The following is a 26,554-nucleotide window of genomic DNA, read 5'->3' on the forward strand; positions in this document are numbered from 1 at the left end:
ATGGAGGCCAAGAAGGAGCCCAAGTCTAATGAGCAAGCCTGGAAGAGGTATGGATGCCGAGAAGGGATAAAAGCGGTTAAAAGAAAAAAGGTGTCATGGATCCTAGAGGCTGAGGGAGGTTGAGGCTGGAACTGAGGGAGAGGCTGGAGGTGGGTGAGGTGGGAGGGACTGAGGAAGAAGCAGCAAAGACTTACCAGTAGGACCGGTGAAATGGCTCAAGCAGGTAAAGGGGCTTGCAGCCAAGCCTGACGACCTGAGTTCGATCCCTGGGGACACACGCACACGGTGGAAGGCGAGAACTGACTCCCCCAAGTTGTCCTCTGATCTCTGTGAACACCCGCACATACATATAAATTAAACGAATGTAATAATAATAATAACAACAAAAAAGAAGTCCCCGGAGTTGAGGGAGCAGAGACAGAACAGAGACCAAGTGACTGAGCAACCCAAGCCTGGAAGAAGGCGTGGACTTACTCAGTGCTCCCCTGAGCCTCATGTTGCGGGCTGTTTGGGAGGTGGTTGAGGTGGTGGGCGGGCGAGGATGGAAGGCTGCTGAAGGCGGTAGAGCCGCTGGTTTGCCCCTCCTTCCTAGGCAACAGTTAGCTGGCTTGCCCCTCCTTCCTAGGCAACAGTTACCTGGAGCTGACGGGTGGCCCAGAATAGACCTCCTGCTTTGGACTCAGGTCAGGGAATGTTCCTTTTGTTATTGGTTAATTTCTTCTTGGTTTGAGACAAGGTCTCTTGTAGCCCAGGCTAGCCTTGGGCTTGATGGCGAGGATGACCTGGAGCCTCTGATTCTCCTGCCTCCCCTCCCCTGAGCACCAGCGCTCCACTCCCTGGTTTTCACTGGGGACCGTGAAGTCAGTGCTGCTGCCTCTGCCTCAGGCTCTCTCAGAAGCGGTGAAGAATTCATCTTATTGGTGTGTTTTGGGTGCCTAGGCACTTTGTACACTTGCAGAGGGGTGTCATAGGCAATTTTGTCATTTATGGCAAAGGTCAAACAAAGAAGATTAGTAAACAGAATCAGGCTGTACTAAAACAATCCTATATTCATGGTTATTTTCTCAAAAAATTTAAGCACCAATATGTGGAGACGTGTTAGCTCTTAATCATGTTTTTGTGTGTGTGTGTGTAACCCCTCCCCCCCCATATTTTGAGATGGTCTCATTATGTAATTTCACATTGGGCTTTAACTCACGGCAATCCTCCTGCCTCAGCCTTAGTAATAGGATTATAGGTACTTGACACTGTTCCTGGATCCCCTTCCTATTTCATTTTGTGTTGTGGCAGGACGTCCGGTATCCCGGGCTGGGTTCATGTCGCCATGCCCATGATGGACTCTAAGTGCTTTGTTTAGGTTTCTAATGATCAAGTTATCTGTTCTATTTAAGAGCGAGGGCCGGGGTTGGGGATTTAGCTCAGTGGTAGAGCGCTTGCCTAGGAAGCGCAAGGCCCTGGGTTCGGTCCCCAGCTCCGAAAAAAGGAACCAAAAAAAAAAAAAAAAAAAAAGAGTGAGGGCCACAGGACAATTGTTTGGCCAAGCAAGTCTGACAACCTGGGTTTGATCCCCAGAACCCACAATAGGAGAGAGCTGGCTTTCAAAAGTTGTCTTTTGGAAGGTTGGAGAGTCTGCTCAGTGGTGAAGAGCACTGACTGCTCTTCCAGAGGTCCTGAGTTCAATTCCCAGCAACCACATGGTGGCTCACAACCATCTGTAAGGGGATCTGATGCCCTCTTCTGGTGTGTCTGAGGACAGCAGACAATGTACTCAAACATAAAATAAATAAAGTTAATTAAACAAAAATGTTGTCTTGCACACCGTGACACGCACACGCCAACACTCGCATGCACATGCCAACACTCAGATACACACATTACACACAGCAACACCAATCAAAACTAACAAAAGAGTAAGCCATCAATGCTAATTGAACGTTCCAGGGAGCTGTGGGTAGTTCCATTGTGGTGAACAGGCTGACTCCTGGCAGTTTTATAAGGGAGGGTTCTCCAATATGACTACTTTGTATGTTTTTGTCTTGGCCCACTCCGTCCTCTAGAGAGCAATCTTCTAGTCCTTTCTTTATTAAATATAAACTTGATTGTTAGCATCCTGGCAGCGTATTAGCCCTCTGATGTCAAGGATTTTCTGCCCCAAGCATCTTGTTTATTGTGTTAGCCAGAGGTCTGTCGCTGGGACAAACACCCAAGACAACTGGTTAAAGGAGAGACAGACAGATCTCAGCTGATGACTTCATAGGCTGCAGTCTGTGGTTGGCTAGCTGGGTGGCTTGTGGGCCTGTGGTAAGTTAGAACATCGTGATGGCTTGTAGGAGCAGAGCTGTTCACCTTATGGAAGCCACTATGCCTTACTCAAGCTTGCTTGCTTTTTTTTTTTTTTTTTTTTTAGACAAGGTTTCTCTGTGTAGCTCTGGTTGTCCTGGAACTCACTCTGCAAACCAGGCTGGCCTTGAACTCACAGAGATCTACCTGCTGCAGCTTCCCAAGTGCTGGGATCATAGGTATATGCTACTACACTTGGCCTTTGCTACATATCTCTTGCTGTGTAGGGACCAAACACAGCAAGCACCTCGGTCAAGTTAGGAAGTAGCCACACTGAGCTATGTGGGCAGGGTAGGAAGCCCATCTACGCTGAGCTGCACCCCTAGCTTCTCTCCCCAGAGCCTGACTCTTCTCTCTCCCTCTCCCTCTCCCTCTCCCTCTCCCTCTCCCTCTCCCTCTCCCTCTCCCTCTCCCTACCCTTTCCCTCTCTCCCTCTCCCTCTCCCTCTCCCTCCCCCCTTCCCCTCTCCCTCTCCCTTACCTCTGTGAATGTATGTGTGTGTGTTGCCAGGGGTCAACATGCTAGGTTGGCACTTGTACCCTGAGCTGCATCCCAGCCCCTTACTCATGTTTAACAGCTGTCTTCCAGTAGCCTTTTTCCTGGGGTTGCACACTGCTCTCAGCAGTATGGCTTCTCAGGGAGAAGACTGTCCCATTTGGCTGTCTTAAGGACATGTATGAGTACAGTATTGCTGTCTTCAGACGCACCAGAAGAGGGCATTGGATCCCATTACAGATGGTTGTGAGCCACCACGTGGTTGCTGGGAATTGAACTCAGGACCTCTGGAAGAGCAGCCAGTGCGCTTAACCACTGAGCCATCTCTCCAGCCCTAATCAATATATTGGAACTCTAGTCCCAGGGATCTTACACCCTCATATAGACACACATGCAGACCAAACACCATGTACATAAAATAAAAATAAATGAAGCCGGGTGTGATGGTGCATGCCTTTAATCCCAGCATTCAGGGAGCAGAGGCAAGCAGATCTCCGTGAGTTAGGGACCAGCCTAGTCTACAAAGAGAATTCCAGGATAGCCAGGGCTGTTACACAGAGAAACCCTGTCTGGAAGAACCAACATAAATAAACAACAAACAAATAAATATAAAAGCTATTAAAGAAAAATATTTATTTGGTTGGTTGGCTTGGAGACAGAGTCTCTCTGTGTAACAATCCTAGAACTTACTATGTAAACCAGGCATGTAAACTCCATGAATTTCTAATCTGCTTGGTCCACTGCTCCGTATCTGCTGGTTCACAGTAGAATGTTGTCATCAGAGAGTTGAGCGCACTGGCGTGTTTGATGATATCATTTGATGATATCGCTTTGATTTACCGCTTTGTGTTCCATTGGTTCCTCCGCTGCAGGCCATGCCATCATAACGGTCCTTGAGACCTTCGGGTGACTCAGTCTTTCCCGGCTGTCCCAGTGAGAACATCCTCTATAGCTGGGTTTTGTTCTGCGGAAAGTTTCTCTTTCAAGGCTCACACGGCCTATGTATAACCAGTTCGCGTAAATCGCATTTCATAACTTTAGACATATGCTTTTCTAAGTAGGTGCGAGCTGGTTGAAGTCACGCCAGTGGACGTAACTGCAGATGAAACAGCAGATGGACAGGTTTGGGAAATGTGAGGACTTTTAGCATCCTAAGCAGCGGGAAGCCCCCCACACCATATGGTCTCCGGCCATAGTCCCGTGTCACTGTCTGCGTCTGGTTTCCGATTAGAGCTACAAGCAAGGCCAGACATAAGAAATGGTCTGTCAAGTGTGGGTCTGAAATCCAATCACGTTTTGGTGTGTAAGATTACATAACAGTGTAGTAGCAACAGTAAGTCTCACGGTTGAGGCTCCAATATGGTTGTCAACACAGATTTTTTTTTTTTCCTGCTGAGCTGCAAGCTCTGGCTGCCTCCCACCGTGAAAATGACTGCGTGGGGTTTTGAGCTCAGGTCAGCTGTGGCTAAGCCTTGCTTAACGGTGCTGCAGATTCCGTTTGGTGAGTCCCATGCACATGCGCACCCCGAGATGCTCTCTAACACGCCTGTTACCTAATGCTCTTGGTGGGGGCTAGGATGTCTCCTCCATCTAATTCCCCCTTCCCTAGGAGAAGAAACCATCAAACTTTACAATGTAAACGCACCATTTCCTAGCGCCACCCTCGGCCTGTGAGAACTCCAGTTCCTCCACGTTCAGGAGTTGTGGGGGTCGAAGCCGGAAGTACACAGTCGCCTCCGTATCAGGTGCCCAGCGCGCAGCAGAAGCCGTTGAAGGGTTTCCTTGCTCTCCGGAGCTCTCTCCTCACGATCCTCTCCCTTACTGTTTTGTTTTTTGTTTTGTTTTTAGCAGCAACTGCAACTTCCAAGCTGTTTGGGAAGATGTCAGAAGAGTTCACCGAGTAGCGGGAGACAGCCCTGGTCTGGAAAATCCTTATATTCGAACCTGCCTGCTGACAAAAGTACGCAGTTTTCAACACTGGCCATTCAACAACTAGGTGGGTCTGTAGCCTGCTTTACTCCTGTGATCACACGGGCCTTTATATTGTCAAGCGGGAGCTGACGGGGTTAGACCTGTGATTTCCAGGTATTTCCAAGGAGATCTAAAGTTATTATTACCTATTTAGGAAAATAATTCATTTATTCTAGGGATTTAAAGAATGCAGAGCTACTCCAAATGACCGCCAGGATTTTTAGGAGTTTTTTTTTTTTCCTCCCCTCCCCTTTTCTCTTATAATGGCACTATTAAAATATAATCCACGTGCCACAGAATTCTTAAAGTGTTGAACACAGTGTGAATGCGTGAGCCACCAAGTTTACTCATGGGCATCTACTCAGGAGGAACGAAAACGGATTCACACAAAAACATGTACACAGATGTTCATGCGGCATCACTCGTAACGGTGAGAAGAAACAATTTAAATGTAAGCGGATAAACAGTATTGGTATGTACATACAATAGAATACTGTTGGACAATAAAACACGGGTACATGACTAGGCGTCATGCAGAAGGCCACAGGTTCTCAGGATGCTAGGACGAAGTGCTCAGAAAGCACGTACCGGAGCACAGAGTAGATTAGAGGAGCTCCGGGGCGGGCAGCAGAACCGTGGAGTGGCAGCAAACGGCACGAGGCTTTTTTTAGGGGGGGTTAAACCATTCAAAATTAGGTTCTGGTGTTAGTTCTACGACTCTGTAAGTGAACTATACAACCACACATGTACACTTTCGCACGTGTGTATGTGTGTGTATGTCTGTGTGTGTTTGTGTATATGTGTGTATATCTGTGTGTCTGTGTGTGTCTGTGTGTCTGTGTGTATGTGTGTCTGTGTATGTGTGTCTGTGTCTGTGTGTCTGTGTGTCTGTGTGTGTCTGTGTGTGTGTCTGTCTCTCTGTGTGTGTCTGTGTATGTGTGTGTCTCAGTGTGTGTGTGTACACATGCACATGTCATGTGCTTATCATTATTCACTGTATCCGAAGAGAAGAAATGCAGTTTCAGATACTGGCCTGTGTGACTTTCCCAGGGTTCCACAGCTAGGACAGAAGTAGGTTTACCTATTTATTTTACTATGTATCAGTGGCTGACCTAGAACTCGATATGTAGACCTGGCTGTCTCAGAGATCCACCTGCCTCTGGCTCCTGAGTGCTGGGATTAAAGGTGTGAGCCACCATTCCCAGCCAAGTTGACTTTCTAATGACGTTCTGTCTTTGTCCCTATGACTTCCAGGGAGGCTGGCAGGACCAGAGGTAAGTGACTATTGATCAGGAGCCGGCTATGGGTAGGAGAGCCCTATTTGGAGTATCAATGGGAATGACTATACATCTGACACTACGTGACTTCCAACACATTATGTGAAAGTTCTAACATACATGTTACACATATGTATTGTGTCTACAGTAAGCCAGACCAGCTGATACAGTCAACAGTATCCTTCTCAGAAGGGAAGCTGTGAGGCCTCGGCTCTGGAATAAACATGTATCTTACTTCTACTGTACTCTGATGATGAAACTAGGCTAGACTTAAGATTTATGAATGTGGGCTTTGTCTGCTGATGGGAGGAACAGCAGACATGTTACAAAAGGAGTGGGTACACTGGTGAGGAAGCAGTGTACGGCCATCGAACAATCTGCCACAGTCGTGTAATCAGATGACTATTGCCCCAGTCCCCTCCTCCAGCACTTATTTTTCAAGAAGGCAGATGTGTGCTTTGAGCTATGATTTCAGGGGCTAGGAGATGATGGCTAAGTGGTTAAGAGCATGTGCTGTCCTTACAGAGGACCCAGGTTCAATTCCTAGTACCTGATGTGTAGACCAGGCTGGCTCCAGCTCCCAGAGATCTGCCTGACTCTGACTCCTGAGTGCTGGGATTAAATGCATGTGCTGCCACTGCTTGGCCAAGATTTATTTTTAGTTATGTGTATGTATCTGTGTGGGTATGCGCATCTGAGTACAGGTATCCAACACTTCAGCTCCTTTAAGGGACGATGTCTGCTCTTAACTACTGAGGCATCTCCGAAATACTACACATCTGTTTGGGTTCTCTACTTTTCAGCTAATGCACATAGTCCTGTAGAGAACATCTCTTGAATAGCTGTGTGAGTGCTTGTCTTATGTTCTCTGGTAATAAATATGTAGGAGTGGCACGGTTGGCCCTGTGATAACTGTTTAGCTTTTCGAGGGATCTAAGAACCCAAGCACCAGCTTTCCCACTAAGCCACACTTCTGGAGCATCCCCATCTTGTGTTTTCAGTGGTGAGCTGGGAACGACTGAGACTGGCTTATGGGAGGTGATAGCATTTCTTTCCGTGATTGTCAGTAGCTTCAGATCGGCACAGGGAGTCTCACTCCCCAGACTAGAGCGAACGTGAAAAGAATTCCTTGTGTTGTTCATCTGCTTGTCACCATCTTTTCTACCCACAGGTGTCATTGTGCGTCAGATACTCTGCTGGGCAGAGAAGGGGAGGGGGAGGGAGAAGGGAGGGAGAGTTATGGTCTACAGCCTAACTGACATCACATAACTCATTATGTAGACAAGGGATCCGAGCTGGGAATTACAGACATGGTTCACTGTATCTAGCTCATTGTATAACCCAGGAAAACAATGGCCCAAACCAAAACTCTCTCAATGGCCTTTCTACATGCATTCTCAGGTGGTCAATGGTCTCAAGTATACGGCCTTCTGCTCTTGGTCGGGAACAGCAGTTCCTGGAGGCAAACCTGAGTTGTGTATACAAACTCTATCCCATTTCACAGTGACGTCTTCTTGAAGGCTTTCAGTGCAGAACTGCTTTTAGTCTATTTAAAGACAGATTGATTCTGGAACTCCTAGCAGCCAAGATCTCCTTCCCCAGTGCCTGATATTGACATTTCTACATCTGCCTTTTGGTTTCCAGCCATCCCTGTGATCTGATTGCAGGTAATTGAGGGTTTTCTAAGCGGAAAAAGTAAGTTACATTGTGTTCGGCAAAGGCAGAGAGGGTTGGGACAAGATGCAGAGACTACCCCAGTCCCAGAAAGGCCAGAACTGCTCTAGACAGTCCAAAAGAGGCAGGTGAGGACTTCACAGAATCCACAGAGGTGGTAAACAAAGGAAGTAAGTCTTGGTGAGTGCTCTTGGGCAGCCTCTGGTTTATTTAGTCTCATGCGTACAGTGAATAAGGCTATTGTATCATAGCCCTGGAGAGCAGCTCAGCACCATGCTGTCCTTCTCTGTTCCTTCTGTGCTGTGCTCCCCAACCCCCATCACTGCCTTTTTTTTTTTAAATCCTTTTTTGTTGGTTTGGTCTTTGTTTACAAGACAAGGTCTCCCTGTACAGATCTGCCTAGCTTGGGACTCTCTGTGTAGACCAGGATAGCCCTGACTCACAAAGACCCATCTCCGCCTAAGTGCTGGGAATAATGGCGTGCCACCACACCTGGTCACCAAGTTCCTTTTTATGGGGATTTTGGAGTTAGAGGTGCAGAAATGGAAGAATCCTTCGCAGAGCCAGAGTTTGTTGGGTTTGTTCTGATCCGGGATGGGGGTGCCCTGAGGCCATGGCAGGTTTCTTTCTCCCTTGTTTTTATAAACGGAGGCCAAGAGTTGACACAATACACACACCCCTTTCCTTTTCTTTTGTTTGTTTTTTGTTTTGCCTTTTGAGGCAAGGGTTCTATGTAGCCTTGAACTTGCTATATAACCAAAGATGACCATTTAAAAACAAAAAGATTTATTTATTTTCTCTATGTGAGTACACTGTAGCTGTCTTCAGGGACACCAGAAGAGGGCATCAGATCTCATTACAGATGGTTGTGAGCCACCATGTGGGTGCTGGGAATTGAACTCAGGTCCTCTGGAAGAGCAGTCAGTGCTCTTTACCACTGAGCCATCTCTCCAGCCCCCCAAAAAGGACCTTGGAACTTTGAACTTCCTGTTTCTATCTCTCAGGGCTGAGATCACAGGCATGTGCAACCACATCTGATTTTATGTCAAACTGGGACTTGAACCCAGGGCTTTGCGCCTGACAGGCCATGGGTCTACCAGCTGAGCTACATCCTGAAGAAGGCCATCAGAAACAGTGTGAGCTGGGCCAAGAAAGGCAGAGGGGGTGGTACCAGGCAATGTGTAGTTACACAGTACCACAGTACAGACAAGTTGCACGCATGGTCCAAATGATCATAATGGCACTGTGTGCTCACCCACAATCCGTCCCAGAACTCAGCTGAGGCAGGAGGTGTAGGATGATGTCATTACGCAGATAAAGGCAGGTACAAGATAGAACAAGGCCTGTCATTGGCTGAGAAGGAAGGTTGGGCGAGAGAAAAGTTTTAGAGAAGAGGAGGAGACGGGGACGAGAGAGGGAAGCCGCTGAGAGAATATGGAGGTGAATGTTAAGATTCCACTCTGTATTTACAGGTTGTTATGAATGTTCTTAAGGCAAGGATGTGTATAGGGCTTTTCGTGTGTCTAGGTGGGCAATTATATCTTATCAATTGGATCCGAGGTTATTGTGTTGTATGTTCTTTCTTGTGGCGATTTAAGTTTAAGAGATATTGTGATGGTGGCGACACTAGGCCACCACAGAATTGAGATGTATATTTCTGGCATGGTAGCAACCTGCCTTGGGAACTGGATGGGTAGAGAGATTGCTGCCAGGCTCAGAGAGAAGCCATCGGCAGTGTGATACAGGATGGAGCAGAGCGGGTGAGACGCTTTGCTGACTGAGATGAAGATGTCTACCAGATATCTTGGGGCACCGCGGTGCCAGACCTAGTGTGGGATAAAAGACAACATTTTTTATAATTTCACAGCAACAAGGAGGATTTCTAATTCCTGCCTATCTTCCCTCTTCCGTGTAGCAAAACAGTCTAAGCCACCAGATGCTAAAGACAGGCTCTGTGGATGTCTTCAGCTCAGGGGATTTAGCCTTTCTTTCTGTCCTTCTGAAGGACAAATGCAAAATTCCAACTGTCAGATGAGAGTAATGTTCTTACTTCCTCCTCGAGGGAGTGGAGGCCCAGAGTTCAGTGGCCAGTCCAGGGCCATCTCAGGACGAAGATTAAAGGCAGAACCAACTCTACTCCAGAGCTTAGCAAGAGGGGTTCAGGGCTGGGTATGGCGGCTCACACCTGTGATCCCAGCACTCAGAAGAGTGAGGCAGGAGGATTGGCTTGTGTTATGGGCTAACCTGGGCTACAGAGTGCAACTCTGTCTCAAAAATTAAATAAAAATTTAAGGGCTGGAGAGATGGCTCAGTGGTTAAGGGCACCGACTGCTCTTCCCGAGGTCCTGAGTTCAAATCCCAGCAACCACATGGTGGCTCACAACCATCTGTAATGAGATCTGATGCCCTCTTCTGGTGTGTCTGAAGACAGCTACAGTGTACTCATATATATAATAAATAAATAAAATATTTAAAAAAAATTTAAGAAGACGTTGTAGGCATGTGCAGAGCACATCTACACACCATCTGTAAATCATTACGGGCAGCTGCTTTCCCCTTTGTGAGAATCCAAGGTCCTTAAAGTTACGTGGCAAGAGAAGAACCATTAGAGTCAAGCCAGGATGCATATAAGGGGGCACAGTGGCCATAAGCCTGAAGTCCTGGCTACTTATAGAGCTGGGGCAGGAGGACTGTTTCAGCCCAGAAGTTCAAGGGCAATCTGAGCATCACAGCATGGCCCCATATTAAAAAAATATTTACATATATATGTTGCAGTGAGAGCTGGATCTGCTTGCTCCAGCTGCTACTCTATCCCGCACTCCGCAAGCCTCCCTCTCCCTGCCGCTGTCTCCCTTTCAGTCACCCTCTCCACACGGTCCCCTAGGTGGTAGGTACCACATCTGTCGCCCGCCACACACATCTCGTTCTGTGGGCCCTTGCGCAGTCTCACTCCATGTGGCCAACAGAACCAGATCCGCATGCTCCAACTGCCTCTCAGCCATTTCTTTCACACACTGGCCTCTTCAGCCCGGTAAATCAAAGTCCCAGAGACTTGTAACTTAGCAATTAGATTTACATGTTAAATTCCCAATCCACGATACATCCAACAACAAATTCACTGCCAATTAATAAAGAGTTAAACCGACCTGCTCTGTTGTCTCCATCTCGATTTTTCCTCACTCTTCCTCCTCCTCCTTCCTAGACCTTTCCCTGCCTACCTTTCCTTCTCATCCAATGATAGGTCACGCCTTATCCTGGACCCTCCTTGCTGCATAATGACACACGTATGTGTATGTTCATGAATACACATCATATATACACATATGTATATATGTGTACACGTATATATGTGTGTATATATGCACATACATATACATACATACATGCATGCATACATGCATACATACACACACATGATTAGACCCTGGCTGGAATAAGGAAGAATGTGCTGCCAGCATAGCTTCCTGGTATTCACTGCATGAGCTTGTGGTGTGCACACATCCTTCCATGAAGAGACTATCCTTAGAGTGCACTCACAGAGTAACCAGATCAAACAGGAGGTCCCATTAACAGTCTACCCCCATCCTGGCCTGGCTGGCCTGCGTCGGGGCTGGGGGCTGGGGCGTGCCTTCCTGGGGTTTGAGGTGGAGTCTCCAGGCTCTGTGTGCCTCTCCTGGGGGTCCTGTGCCTTCCCAGCAGTTCCCCCCTTAGATGGCCAAGGGCTCCCAAAGCAATGTGTACCGGTGCCCATCATGCTCTGGCCCCAAGTCTCTGCTGTGTCATCTCAGTAGAGGCCCAGGGAGCAGACCCCGGACCAAAGCCTGCTCCTGGGGAGTGAGGGTCCCGGATACTGTGGAGTGGACCTCGGTAGCTTTGAGTAGGAATGTCAAAGAGGAGCGCTGGTCCTTTTCAATCACTCTACTGCTCCATGGGATGGGAGGTTGTGGAAAGGCTGGGTAGCCCGAGTGTGGGTGGTGGTTGCAGCATTAGGCAAAGACCTGGAACATTTTAATTAGCATAGAACATCTTTTCTCCAGCTAATTTGATGGCTGTTATGGTCCCATCCTAAAAGTAAGGAAGTGGGGCTGGGGATTTAGCTCAGTGGTAGAGCACTTACCTAGGAAGCGCAAGGCCCTGGGTTCGGTCCCCAGCTCCGGGGAAAAAAAAAAAAAAAAAAAAAAGTAAGGAAGTAATCCTGAACCTGGTGGCCACTCTTTAGGGGTTTGTTCTGCGCTTGGATTCACCTACTTGAATCAATCTTCACATGGCTATACCCTGCTGGGCGAATGAGGAAGTCATGCAAGATTTCCACAGTCTCCAGAGAGAGCATCAAGGCCATTTTCCAGCCCAGTTTGGCTTACTTGTCAATTTTTTGCGTCCTCACATTCCAGAAGATCCGCTTGCTCTTGGGATAAGTTTACCCTAGAATTGTCGTGTAGGATCAGCTGGCGGTGAGAGATCTTCTAACCTGCTCCTTTCCTCACTGGGTTTCCCTGCTCTATTTTAGGGGCTTGGTCCAAGTGGGATAGCCCCTGGGTGTGTCAAGATCTTCCAGGGATCCAAGAGATTGTAGAAGAATTCCCTGATCTGGCAAGAGGAGACTCCATCTCACTGTATGTCTGCTCTCTCTGACCTGACCTGAGCGCCTGCTGGGTCCACCTGAGGACAGAGGCCTCTCCCACAGGCACCTCCCTGGCTGTAGTTTACACCCCTTGGTGAGTCGTGAAGCACCCCAGTCCAAAATGGACTCGTACTCATCGGTAAACAAGAGCGTTAGACCAGCTTTCTGTGAGATAGAGAACAAGGTCCTTACCTGTTGTCACTAAGCGCAGAGGTGACATTTAGCCACAAGGTGGCAGACAAGGCTGGTACGATGTAGCAGGCCAGGCTAGGGACTGAAAGGTTCCGTCGTGGGTAGACGATGGATGCCTTGCTGTAGCCGGGTGTCTTCTCTGCAGACATGGCGATGCACGTGTCTCAACAGCTGTACTTCAGTTCTTTGTGTAAAAAGACACAAGAACAAAAGCCTCGGGTAGGTCATTCTGCTCCAGAGGGCGGCAGATGCTTCTCAGTGCAGCCTATGACAACTTTGGTCATCCTGTCATCCTCCCAGGCTGGTGTTTCCTGTCCATTCAGCTCTTCAGCCACGTGAATGCTTAGTGTCCACAGATCCACACGGCCCTATCTCCCTGCTGTGGTTCATTCACAGTACTAAAGCATTCAGTGTGGCCTGGGCCAGGGGCTGCCTGCGGGCTGTCCTGGCCCAGATAAAACATGCCAACGCTTCTGACTTGCTGGCCGGGAACAGCTCTTGGCCTGGGAATGAATCTACAGATTGCACGGTGGAGGAGGGGGACCATAGCTCCTCATCGAAGCCACCTCCCAAATGCTTCCTTGGCTTCTCCTTCTTTTCCGGGGTTACAGCTGTATGTACCCCACTGACAGCCAGGCTTTGGCTGGCTGTGTGGCTCAGTGGTAGAGTGCTTGCCTAACAGGCACAAGGGCCCAGATTCAATCTTCAGGAGAAGAAAAAAAATGAAATGGCTAATTAAATAAAGATAAAAGGAGAGGCCCAGCTCATTTAAGGCCACGAAGTCTTTACCAAGCCGAACTGTGAGGAAGAACTCAACCTTCAGAACTGTGTGTGGTCCAGTCTTAAACCACATCCAGACAGACTGCAGGGCTCACCTGACACTTCCCTTTCCACAGCCCTGGCCCAGGAGTTTGAATGCGCAGTGGGGTGTGGGGGCTGCAGAAGTTGATAAGATAAACAATAGACAGTTTCCGCTCCCAACTTCTGCTCCTTAGCCCCTGGGCTCTCCCTGATATAAGCAGTATGAACAGGTCATCAGGTCTCCTGGGACTTTAAACACAAATAACCAAATAGGTAAGAAGTCCTCCCTCCCCTCTCCCCCTTCTCCACCCCCTCCTCCCCCTCACATCCTCCCCCTTTTCCTCTTCTCCCTCCCCTCCCCCTCCTTCCCCTCCCCCTCCTCCCTCTCCCTCTCCCCTCCTCCTCCTCCCTCCTCCTTCCCTCCTCAGTTAAGGTTTTGTTTGGCTCAAATACTTTTCTAGCACACACCAAACCCTGAGTTTCAACCCAGAAACAACAACAACAAAAAGTTTATGAAAATACATATTTTTCCTTTGCTTTAATACAATCCTTTTGGAATTTTTGGGATGAGTTTTGTTACCTGTTTACTACTCTACAACTCTTCCTCTTTTTTCCCATCTATTTTTTTAAGATTTATTTTTTATGTTTGTTATGTGTCTGTAGGTTTGTACACACGTGTCCGATGCTCTAGGAGGTCAGAGGCCACAGGGCCCCGGGAGCTGAAGTTACAGGCAGATGTGAGTTGCCCAGTGTGGGTTCTGGGAACTGAATCTGCAAAAGCAGTTACACCCTGAACAGCTGAGCCATCTTGATTTCAATATTGGTTTTGACTCACAAAATAGGCACTGGGAATCAAATATTCAGTGTCCTCTATCTGGTCCTAGAAAGTAGTCTGGATTGGCAGCAGCATCTAGAACATAAAAGCCTTCACTGGGCATGGTGGTGCATGCCTTTAATCCCAGCATCCTGGAGACAGAGACTGGCACATGGATGTCTGTGAGTTCAAGGCCAGCCTGTCTACAATGTGGGTTCCAGGACAGTCGTTGCCACACAGAGACACCCTGTCTTGAAAAAGCTGTCATGCGCACCCACTCTGGGGAGGTTTGACAGTTTTAATTTCTTTGGGCTCACTCTCCTCACGGTAGCACAGCGTCTACCCAGGCCTGGAGAATCTCTTGCTCTCTGCTCTGCTCACCTTCTCCAGAGTGAGCCCCCAGGATCCACAGAGGGCCCACTTTCATCATCGCCCTGGGAGGCCCTGCCTCGCCAGCTCTGAAGCTGACAGCCCAGCTTCTGCAGCCCTCCCAATGGTGGGGGAGAGGTATAGGGAGGCGGGCCCAGTTCCTTGCCCCCCATAGCTTCCTCTCATCCTTAACCTGCTTTCCCCTTCCCTTTAGGGAATGCGTCCAGGAACAGAGTCAAGAACAGGGAAAGGTCAGTGTGGTAGCTTTGCCTCATCTAATTGCAAGCCCTCCCTCTATAAACACTTCCCCGCGGCTCCCTCTGAGGCAGCATCTGCTCGCTCCCTTCTCTGCTTCTCCGTGGCAGGAAGCAGGTCCAGCTTCTGCTGCCCCCTCATCGGTCCTGGGCTCAGGCCTTGGATCTCTCGGGAGACAGAAGTGCATCCAAGTGCAAGCGCAAAGCCTGCTGGGCCTGGGCTTCTTCTGAGCCAGGACCCCATGCAGGAGCTTGGCTCCTGCGTCTTCTGGCTGTTCCACACTGAAGTTCAGCGTCCTTTTCCTTCCGATTCAGTAGCAGTTTGGGGTGGGCAGTTTGACAGCTGCCTACCGTTTTCAGAAATGCCAGACTCTCTGAAACTGACAAACAGGCAGATTGATGGACTCTGTCTCCCAGTTCCTCTTGGACAGTAGGAGCTGCTCCCCTGGATGCTTCTCCCAAAGCTGCTCTTTAAGTGGCATTTATCTGCGCACAAGCCGGAGCTAAGAAAAGTTGCCTGGCACTTCCTGATACTCTAAATTCAAGGAATTCTATGGGGGACTTGATTTTAATCGCTGTCTTGGTTAATTAGAGAGACAAGAAATCATCCCCCAAAAGTAATTAATGGAGCTGTTAGCGGAGGGGAAGAGGCTGCGTTTTGCTTGGGTACTAGGAGAGCCTCCGGTGGAGCTGGGGCTGTGGGTCACCGGCAACTTCTTGGGGAAAATGTGGCTATTAGTTCTGGCATCCAGCCTGCCTGCTTTCTCTTCAGGACACCACTGGTTACTGAGTCGACAGAACAGGGCTTAGCCCGTGAACATTTGTAAACTGCCAGCACCTAGCTGGTAGGAGTGAATCCCATGACTTATTGGTGTCCAGTTTGTCTGTTTGATGCCCCTTCACCTTTGCCCTGCATTATCAGGAGCCAGAGGTCACCTGTGTTGGTTTTCTTTCACCCACCCACCCACCCGGCTACTAAAGTCACAAACACTGTCTTTTCCAGGTTTGTGTGTTTTTGTAGAGTCTCAGTGTGTAGGCCTGACTGGCTTCAGACATGTAGTGGTTCTCCTACCTCGCTCCCCAGGTGCTGCAATTTCGGTGGTGACGTCATGCCACACTATCCTCATCCCTTATCTTCACCATTCTTTCCCTGACCAAAAAAACCAAAAAACCCAAAAAGCAAACAACAGCAACAACAAGCCATTTTTATGGAGACGTCTATCTGGACAGTGCCCTCAGGACTCTGAGGTACCAGGATCAAAGGTTTAGGAAGGACTTGGACTTCAACTTTGTTTTCCTCAGAAACAGCCAGGGCCAGGTCACCTCCACCAGCCAACTTTCTAATGGAGGTGGCATTCTCCGGGATTGGCAGCCTGGGAACCCACACAAGTCCTGTGTCCGTCTAAGGGAGGGGATGTCTAGGACTGCAGGGCAACCCTGTGGTCTGTCCCTCAGTAATATCTCTCTCTCTTTCTCTCTCTCTCTCTCTCTCTCTCTCTCTCTCTCTCTCTCTCTCTCTCTCTCTCTCTCTCTGGGCTAGAGGCAGAGAAGATGGGGCCATGCTCACCTCTGCCAAATGGAACAACATAGCCTCTTAATCTTTGGCAGAGACTTGCCTCTCAGAGCACTTCCTGTGTGGATGGTGCAGCCTGCTCTGGGACAGATAGCTTATGTGAGCATTCTTCCCTGTACAGTGTTCAGACTGAAGGCACCATTCCTCAAGTCGAAGATGTGAGCCACTGAGTGAAACCTCCCTGCTGTCTGCCCAATCCCAAAGGAACGAGGGGAAAGTCCTCATGGGAGCCCAGGAGACACAGAACATGTACCTGCACCTCTCTTTTCCTTGGAACACACACTCTTTCTCCCACCGTCAGAAGACTCCCAAAGACCAGGGGATGCTCTGAGGGTGGCACCTGATACTCCTCCTTGAGATGAGTCGGAGGTTAACGATCCTGTGTGAATTACCTCCACTTAATACTCTGTTCTTTTGAGCCTGTGCTAGCCCATGCTGGCTGCATTCTGCCAGAGTATTCGCTGACACTTAATGTTGAATTATTACTCGTGTGAGCAGAGCACACAGCACGCTGTGCCCTCCTGGCTGAAGATGTGGAAGTGGTGCTGGGGGATTCGCCTTCTACTCAATGAAGCCTTTCTGTATGGAAACATGAGAACCCAACCTCAGTAGGGAAAACTGAGTCAGAAGAGCAAGGGACGTGTGTGCCAACACTTTCCTAGGCAGTTGTAGTTCGAGGGTGGAAGTCAGGCCCCTCCCTGCCTGGCCCAGTGCCTTCCACCCTGTCTTCCCTACCCTCCAGTATGACCCCTTCTTACCAAGAACACAATGGCTACCCCGATTGGTGCATTCACCTGATGAGCTCTTAGTAACCATATTGTTTATTGAGTCTTCAGAAAGCACTAGATCAGGGTTGAGGATTTAGCTCAGCGGTAGAGCGCTTGCCTAGCGAGCGCAAGGCCCTGAGTTCGGTCCCCAGCTCCGAGAAAAAAAAAAAAAAAGCACTAGATCAAAAGTCCATGCAAAGCTCTATATTTTTTTTTAATTTACTGAAGAACTAAGTCTGTGTTTATCTGGGACAAGAATTTTCTGTGCCCTTCAGCCGCAGGGAGAGCAGCTAAGGAAATAGTCCCAGAGCTTGCTCTTCATCCCCACAAAGGGCCTTGGTTCCTTTCTCAGAGTCTGAAGACCATACAGAGTGACTATGGAAAAAACACATGGAGGATCTCCGGACACCCCCTTTCCAATGAGATGGGGCCCGTATCCTTTGCAACCAGGACGGACAGAGAACTGGTGCTCCAGCGACAGCTGAAAGTGCTGCCATTGTCTGTACTACAATGGCAGGCCCAGGTAGCAATGCTCGAGTGCCTGAGTCTTAGGCCAGAGAAGAGGCTGGGTGGAGCTAAGCTTTCTTTTGATTCTTTTCAATTCTATTCTGGAGTGTGTGCTTGTCAAACTCCTTAGCCTGACCAGCATCAAGTCTGTAGCCTCCAAAGCAGAGACAAATGTCACTTAGAAGATGGGGGATGGAAGTGGGTGGAAGGGGGATGGAAGGGGATGGAAGGGGGATGGAAGGGGATGGAAGGGGGATGGAAGGGGATGGAAGGGGGATGGAAGGGGAGGGAAGGGGGAGGGAAGGGGGAGGGAAGGGGGAGGGAAGGCAATAGAAGGGGGATGGAAGGGGGATGGAAGGGGAGGGAAGGGGGATGGAAGTGGGTGGAAGGAGGTGGAAGGGGATGGAAGGGGGATGGAAGGGGGATGGAAGGGGGATGGAAGGGGATGGAAGGGGAGGGAAGGGGGAGGGAAGGGGGAGGGAAGGGGGAGGGAAGGGGGAGGGAAGGCAATAGAAGGGGGATGGAAGGGGATGGAAGGCGATGGAAGGGGGATGGAAGGGGATGGAAGGGGAGGGAAGGGGGAGGGAAGGCAATAGAAGGGGGATGGAAGGGGGATGGAAGGGGGATGGAAGGGGTGGAAGGGGGATGGAAGGGGATGGAAGGGGGAGGGAAGGCGATAGAAGGGGGATGGAAGGGAGTGGAAGGGGGATGGAAGTGGGTGGAAGGGGGATGGAAGGGGGATGGAAGGGAGTGGAAGGGGATGGAAGGGGGATGGAAGGGGGATGGAAGTGGGTAGAAGGGGGATGGAAGGGGGATGGAAGTAGGTGGAAGGGGGATGGAAGGGGGATGGAAGTGGGTGGAAGGGGGATGGAAGGGGGATGGAAGGAGGTGGAAGGGGGATGGAAGGGGGATGGAAGTGGGTGGAAGGGGGATGGAGGGGGGATGGAGGGAGGTGGAAGGGGGATGGAAGGGGATAGAAGGGGGTGGAAGGAGGTGGAAGGGGGATAGAAGGGGGATGGAAGGGGGATGGAAGGGGGATGGAAGTGGGTGGAAGGAGGTGGAAGGGGATGGAAGGAGGTGGAAGGGGGATGGAAGGGGGATGGAAGGGGATGGAAGGGGGTGGAAGGAGGTGGAAGGGGGATGGAAGGGGGATGGAAGGGGGTGGAAGGGGGATGGAAGGGGGATGGAAGGAGGTGGAAGGGGGATGGAAGGGGGATGGAAGGGGATAGAAGGGGGTGGAAGGAGGTGGGAGGGGGATAGAAGGGGGATGGAAGGGGGATGGAAGTGGGTGGAAGGAGGTGGAAGGGAGATGGAAGGGGGATGGAAGGGGATAGAAGGGGGTGGAAGGAGGTGGAAGGGGGATAGAAGGGGGATGGAAGGGGGATGGAAGTGGGTGGAAGGAGGTGGAAGGGGGATGGAAGGGGGTGGAAGGAGGTGGAAGGGGATGGAAGGAGGTGGAAGGGGGATGGAAGTGGGTGGAAGGAGGTGGAAGGGGGATGGAAGGGGGAGGAAGGGGGAGGAAGGGGGATGGAAGGGGAGGAAGGGGGCGCTAGAGCTGTGGGTAGAGAGCTAGAGCTCCTTAAAGGTCCAAAAAGACTCATTTCTTAATTCCCTCCCGAGGCCACAGACTCTTATCTTACCCACAGGAGCCCCATGGGACTGCACTCTGCCCCTCCCGAGCATGGGCTGCTATAACCAAATGGTGTGCCTGGCAGTGACCTCAGTCAGCACGGTTTGCCAAACACAAATCACTTCTGACCCTAGAAGTCTCTTGAATGCTTGCAACTTGAGGCAAACTGCCAGAACCACTCGGTGCAGACCTAGATATCCAGAACTTTCACCGGTGCCTCTCCATTCTCCTTTCTACTCAGAGCACCAGCCCTAACTGGGTGTCACAGCATACATTTATAATCCCTACCCTTAGGAGGTGGAGACAGGGGGATCAAATATGTGAGACCAGTCTCAGACACAGTGAATTCAAAGCCAACCTGGGCTACATGATGAGACCCTGTCTCAGAAAACAACCAAACATCTTGTAGAAGCCAAGAAGCTACTCTTGCTGGGCCGTGGTGGTGCACCCCTTTAATCCCAACACCCAGGAGGCAAAGGCAGGCGGATCTCTGAGTTGGAGGCCAGCCTAGTCTACAGAGTGAGTTCCAGGACAGCCAAGGCTACACAGAGAAACCCTGTGTCAGAAGAGGAGGAGGAGAAGGAGGAGGAGGAGGAAGAGGAGGAGGAGGAGGAGGAGGAGGAGGAAGAGGAGGAGGAGGAGGAGGAAGAGGAAGAAGAAAAAGAAGAAGAAGAAGAAGAAGAAGAAGAAGAAGAAGAAGAAGAGGAGGAGGAGGAGGAGGAAGAAGAAGCAACTACCTACTCTTAAATGATACCAAGGACCAGTTAGTTTAAATAAATAACTAAAAGGCTTCCCTTCACAAGACAGGAAAACCACTGCTCTGTTTAGGTTCTGCCAGACTGGAATCTTCAGAGGTCAGATTAGGGTCAAGGGACGAAGATAACTCAAGAGTCTGTAGTCATGGCCAAACTGTAAGCTCCTCACCAAGCCCAGAGCCTTCTGGCTCCCTTTAAAATAAGGTGTCAATAGGGACCCCCACTTATGCTACCCATACATTTGGGTGTGACTGTGGCGGTGAGCATAGAGACATCTGAAGACTAGCTGGGGAGGACAGAGTTCCTTACGGGTTGTGGTGCAGCTGTACAAGGGCTGGGACTTGTGTTGGCATCCTTCCTCAGACCTTACACACCATATTCAAATGGAAGGTTTCTGTGTTTCAGGAAGCTTCGTCCTTGCTGCCGTCTGTTTAAATCCTTTCCTGACATTTCTTTTCTGAGACCCAGAGGCTCAAGTCCCATCTCAATGGGACTCCGGCACCGTTAGACGGCTCACAGTGTACCAGGTTAAGTCCTTCTGATTCCTGAGGACCGTGGCTTGGTTACGGGCCAAAGTCCACCCTCAGGGGCCTGCTGGTCAGAGTTGGCACCGGTCATCTGCTCTCTCCATTGGCAAAGTCTCTTCTGGGAACTCAGCCCAGAGAAGAGATCACTGGAGCCCTATTTTCTCAGTGGTCTTTAACCGAAGATTTTGACGTAAGAGCTCTGAGAGCAAAAGGCTGTTTTCTGAAACTCAGATTTATTTTTAAAAAAAATCACCAGAGTGTCCCAGTCCCTTGCAAATGCAGGTCCCAGGGGCAGAGGATATGGCTCAGTGAGTAAGAGCAGTTTCTGGGCAAGTGTGAGGATCTGAGTTTGAATCCCCAGCATCTGTAAGAAAAACCTGGCATGACTGTGCATGTAACCCCAGCACTGTGGATGTGCAGGCATGTAACCCCAGCACTGTAGATGTTCATGCATGTAACCCCAGCACTGTGGATGTTCATGCATGTAACCCCAGCACTGTGGATGTGCATGCATGTAATCCCAGCACTGTGGATGTTCATGCATGTAACCCCAGCACTGTGGATGTGCATGCATGTAACCCCAGCACTGTGGATGTGCATGCATGTAACCCCAGCACTGTGGGGGTACACGCATGTAACCCTAGCACTGTGGATGTGCATGCATGTAACCCCAGCACTGTGGGGGTGCACGCATGTAACCCCAGCACTGTGGAGATGGAAGTGGGGTGCTCTGACTATCAGCTTAGCTCCAGGTTCAGTAATAGACCTTGTCTCAAGGGAATGAGACGGAGAGTCAAAGAGCAGGACACTCAGTGTCTTCCCCTATCCTCAGTGCTTATATGCACACACACCCACACACATGTGCACATACACCCATTACATAGACACAAATATGGACCCCAATATTTTTAAATGCAGGCTTCTGGACTCCTACCCACACATGCAGAGCCAGAATCTATAATGACAAGAGTCAGGCATGATAGTGCATGCCCATAATCTCAGCAAAGGCTGGAGAGTTCAAGGCCAACCTGAGCTATGCAGTAGGACTTTTGTCTCAAAATCCAAGGGCTGAGGAATGGAGCTGTGTCTGTCTCACTTTCCTGCCCTGTAAAAGCCTTGGGTTTGAGCCCAACCATGGGCCATCACAGACACTCAAACATATGCAAAGACTCTCTCGGGTTAGAAGCAGCCTTAAAGGCTCACGGGTGATTCCAGTTCACAGTACTTGTTGGGCTAAAAATGAGGACCAAGAGTTTGGAGAGAGGGCACTTGCTGTACTGACTGGCCATGTAATACACAGGTTTGTCAGGGTTATGGCTCTGCAGATCCTATGAATTTGAGCTTTCGCTGACCAAAGTAGAGAAAGAATTCAACTCAGGTGATGGAGTCAACGTCCTCTTGGACCCTTTCTTTTGTTCATACTGTCTGTCTCTCTGTGTCTCTGTCTCCCTCCCTCCACAGAGTCTCTGTCTGTAACGCAGACTGACCCTGACCTCACTGCCCTAGTGTCCCAGCTTCCCTAGGGTTGGGATTACAGGACATGCCCGCATGCTGCCAGATCCTTCCTAACTTCTGAGTCACAGGGTTAGGTCATGGAGTCAACAGTGGAACAAGGAAGACTCAGCCCAGAGCCTGTAGAGCGGAGACGAGCTCCTGTCCGTCAGTCAGCAGATGAAACTGTGGTCAGAAAACAGTGGGCTGAGAGAGCAGAGAAAGATGCCTGTGCCCTGAGAGGGCAGCGGGAGGAGAAGGACCCCCTGCAGTAGGGGAGGGCACATCTGGGAGTCAAAGCTGAAGTCCCGAATGCCTTCGTCCCTCTCCTAGAAGGTACAAGCGATACCAGACAGCAGATGGCCTAGGTGTGGCCGCAGAGTAGGCCTGGGGCGGCCTTGGGTTTACAGTGGAGCTGAGAAAGCTGTCAGAAGGGCAGTCCGGTAACGAAGCAATGAATTCTGGTGTTGGGTTATGAGGAGCCTAGCAGGGGATTGGCCCAAATCAGGCTTCTCTGTTTGTATAAAGCCCCACAATCATGTGTACAAGAATTGTTGAAATAAATGGATACTTTCACATTTTTAAAATAATTAAGCTGGGCGTGGTGCACACTTGCAGTCCCAGCTCTCCTGAGTAGGAAGATTATGGGCTTGTTAGTGGGCTCTCACTCCCCTTCCATAGATAGATATACATGGATACATATATATGGTACTATAAATATAGCATGCATATATATAGCATGCATGTGCACTCAAAACTCAAGAACTACGAAAGGCTTAAAGTGAAAGTGTACTCCACATCCATCCCATGGTTCGCATATGTGCACACAGCGTGTCCAACCGCCACCCTGGGGCAAACGGTGGCACGTGTGTGGCTTTTTGTCCCCCAGTATATCTTAAATAATTGATAGCTGCTACCAAAAAGTGTCTTTGACCCAACTCCCCTTTCCTTGATGACAGAATACACCATCGCCCGAATCTGCTGTGCTTTGTTAACCGGTTTCTTGCCAATGGACCCAGATTGGCTGTAGTGAGTAAGAATTCACAATAAGGGGTGGGGATTTAGCTCAGTGGCAGAGCGCTTGCCTAGCAAGTGCAAGGCCCTGGGTTCGGTCCCCAGCTCCGAAAAAAAGAAAAAAAAAGAATTCACAATAAATATGTAGTGGGTAATAAAGTCCCGAGGTAGCGATGCTGGGTCAGAGGGCACCTACATTAAAATTTCTTCAGTGTGGCCAAATGGCTTTTTACTCACACATCACACACACACACAGTCACAAACACACACTCATACATACACACATACATACACACACACACACATTCACACAGTCACACACACATACATACTCATACATACACACACAGTCACACACACATACATACTCATACATGCACACACACACACACACACACACACTCACACCCACTCTGTTTCCAAAGCCCCTTGCTAAATGCTATATACTGTCAGAAATCTGATAAATTGGAGCCTGTATTGATAATAGTTCTAGTCTTCAGTTTGTCTTACAATGAATGGCGTCAGATGGTTCTGTTTGATCATTTGGGTTTTCTGTATGAGGCCTCTGGATACCCTCTGCTCGTTTTCCTGGGTTATTGATCAATTTCTCGGTGCTTTGTAAGAAGCCCTCCATGCATTAGGGCACCAGCCTTTTAAAAATAACTTGTACGTAGTTTTGTAATCAGTGGCTTCTCTTTTAACTGTGCTTATGGCCTCTGCCCTGTATACATCTGTAGACAGTCAAATTTATCGGCTTTTCTATGTGTTTCCTACAGTTTCTGTTATGCTTTTAAAGTCCTTAAAAGGGATTGGACCTGCTGAATCTGCTAAGACAGCCAAACAACACCCTTTAGGCTCTGTGCAATACAGAACTGAACTTCCAGAGAGATGTTTGTGGATGTCTGTCTGTCTGAATTCATTTGAGGAAGAAGGGTTCTGTGACTGCTGCCAAGAAGCCTCTGCAGAGTTCCATGTGGTGAGCCCCTTCCCTCCCAGGCCACTGCTCCCCACACTGTTCTGAGGGATCCCAGTTTGTCAAGGATGACCCTCTTGCCCCACTGCATTTAATGTATTTAAATACATTAATTTAATGTATCTAATGCCCTGTGCCTCCCCCTGGACAGCATCTTCACAGTGCCCAGCACCAGGGCTTTGCCCAAGAAGACCATCCATATACAGAAGTAGATCAGATCATCACCCAGCTCAGCCATGACTTTACGGACACGGCCTCTGGAGCCAAGCTTCCCACGTGAGCACAACCTGCCCCCCTTCCGGAGAGAAGGAACCCTGAGGTTAACAGCATCAGGAACTAGACTGTCCCTTTCTTTCTCTCCCTCCCCATTCCTTCCCACTCTCTTAGGCCCAGTTTGTATCTGGGGTAGCCATTGACACGGTGGAGAGTGAATAGCTTTGGCTAGCTAGAAATGACTGTAGCGAGCTCCTCCAAGCTCTTCCAAGATGGCTGACAAGCAAGGTCCTTTTCACTTTCTACCCCAGGAAAGATTGCATAATGAGAAACTTGGGGCCTTTTGTACCCAACTTTCCCCCACTGTGCACCAAGTACAGAGACTCTCCCACTTGGGGCTGGGACTTCCCACTGTCACCTGAATCATTACCTCTGGATTCAGCTTAGGCAGCGGGCTCTGCAGCTACCAAAGGGCGCAGGTACCGAGTGGAGCAACCTCTGACCCATCTATGACCAACTCCAACCACGGATCTTAGAGCCAAAAGACGCACACAGCCCTGACTGCCCCTGCAGTGGTAAACTCACACAGAGCCCGCCCACCACCTTCCACATGCCAACCCCGGCAGGGGAAGCATCACAGGCTACTTCCTTGTTCTCAGCCCAGATCAGCAGGCTCCCTCATTAGGGGCTGCAGAGGTGGGGCCTTCATCTCAGAGGCTATGTTTCTGTCTCCACAGGCTGTAGGGTCCCTGGCTTCTGACTGTGACCCACTCTATCTTGAGACTCCACCCTCTAGCCAGCCATCTCATCTCAGAGCAGCATCTCCCGGGATGGAGAAGGAAAGGAGCAGACAGACTCCCAGGTATCCCAGGGCAGAATGGGACAGTGGACAGCAGAACGGCACCAGCTGAACCCGCAGAGGCTGGCGAGGTGCCTAGACCAGAAGCAAACAGTCAGGATCTGGGGACATCAGTCGGTGTGTTTGTCCCTCCTCCCTCCCCTACCAAAGTGACTTTGGACCAGCTCTGCCCTTAGGGACCTCTGCTCTGACCCAGACCTGGCACTCGCTGGCCATGGCACTTGCTGGCCACAAGCGCAAGATCTAGTTCCCTAGTGTTGGGAAGAAGCCAGGGGCTTTCTGGCCACACACCTCATTTTTTTTGTCCCATGAGCTTCTAGTCTCTGCAGTGCCAAGACAAATGCTAGCAGACATGGCTTCTCCTTTCCTCTTCCATGCCCCAAGTCAAAACCCCTAGCCTCCTGTCTGCCCTTGGCCCACCCACAGAACTGCCTCTCCCTTCCTGACGCCCTTCTCTGGCAGCCCTCAGACAGAGCTGCTGAGTTTTAGACCATCTAATCCCCCAGGCCTCCGGGAAGATGGCTCCTAGAACCTGAGTACTCTGGGCAGCCCCTGGCTCTATTCCCCACAGGCCGGCCAGCTCCCCTGATGCTGCTTCACAGTCTCGGACCAGCTGTCAGCCCATGGGGACTCCACAGCAGGTGGGCCTGCAGATGACCCCCCTGACTTCCCTTTCCCTTTTGCTCCCTCCCTCTGCTAGCCAGTCAGTATAGAACCCCATTGCTCCCACCGCTTTGTGGCCCCCAGCCTCTCCATGCCTTGTCTCCCAGGTCCAGCCCCTGCTCAGAACACTGCCCCTAGGAATTCCAGAGACAGATAGAACCAGATGCAGGGTCTACCTGGTCAGCTGCCCACTGACTAGAGCTAGCTGGGATAGCAGGGAGACCAGAGCTTAAGCACCCCCAAAAAGCCAGTAGCCCCAGCCCTTGGGGGGTGCGACTATAATGCTATCTGTGCGATGCCAACACGCTGCCAATCTGCCAGGTCCTGACTAAAGGAGTCTGGCCTGGGAATGCCTTCCACCTCTGTCCACACAGGACACCAGACAGAACTCTGCAGTAGGCTTGTCCAGCCACAAGCAGCTACCCACAGAGAGGAGGTTGGCACGGGGTGGTGGGGTGCACAAAGAAGCTGGAGCAGTAGCCCAGCGACTACTCCACCCCACCCCCACCAAGCACTTGCCTCTTCTCAGAGACAAGGGATAGTTGGTGTTGCCCACCCCCACGGCAGCCTCCCTTTCCACAGGCATGTGGTCTCTCCTGCTCTCTGAAAGGGCTGTTTATATCCCCTCCCCCACCCCCACCCCCACGCTCACACAGATCTTCGGGAACATATGAAGCAGAGGAGGGGCTTAGGCTGCGGTACTCCCAGCACACCCTCCCCCATGCACTTAGCTGAAACCTGGCCTCGACCTTTCCCCCGGGCCCAGGATGAAGC

The 26,554-nt window shown here is 50.1% G+C and overlaps 1 protein-coding gene across 1 annotated transcript; it reads left to right on the top strand.

Annotated features, from left to right (window-relative positions):
• On the top strand, positions 1-25,234 carry LOC148003118 (uncharacterized). The gene is made up of 9 exons (XM_087575172.1): positions 1-47; positions 3,897-3,957; positions 4,684-4,831; positions 14,035-14,108; positions 14,769-14,805; positions 23,018-23,087; positions 23,849-24,048; positions 24,197-24,321; positions 24,996-25,234. Exons 1-7 carry the CDS (start codon positions 1-3, stop codon positions 23,892-23,894), a joined length of 483 nt encoding a protein of 160 aa, XP_087431298.1. The 3' UTR covers positions 23,895-24,048; positions 24,197-24,321; positions 24,996-25,234.
• The last annotated feature ends 1,320 nt before the right edge of the window (positions 25,235-26,554 follow it).

This window comes from Rattus norvegicus, chromosome 10, assembly GCF_021556685.1.
Source record: "Rattus norvegicus strain SHRSP/BbbUtx chromosome 10, alternate assembly SHRSP_T2T, whole genome shotgun sequence".
In the NCBI taxonomy this organism is placed as follows: Eukaryota; Metazoa; Chordata; class Mammalia; order Rodentia; family Muridae; genus Rattus; species Rattus norvegicus.

Excerpts from the sequence above, each read along its gene's own strand:
- LOC148003118 (XM_087575172.1), top strand. The coding sequence starts at position 1 with ATGGAGGCCAAGAAGGAGCCCAAGTCTAATGAGCAAGCCTGGAAGAG. Across the intron at positions 4,832-14,034 it reads ACTGGCCATTCAACAACTAG|GTTTGTACACACGTGTCCGA; the intron begins GTGGGTCTGTAG and ends ATGTGTCTGTAG. Across the intron at positions 14,109-14,768 it reads AGCTGAAGTTACAGGCAGAT|GGAATGCGTCCAGGAACAGA; the intron begins GTGAGTTGCCCA and ends CCTTCCCTTTAG.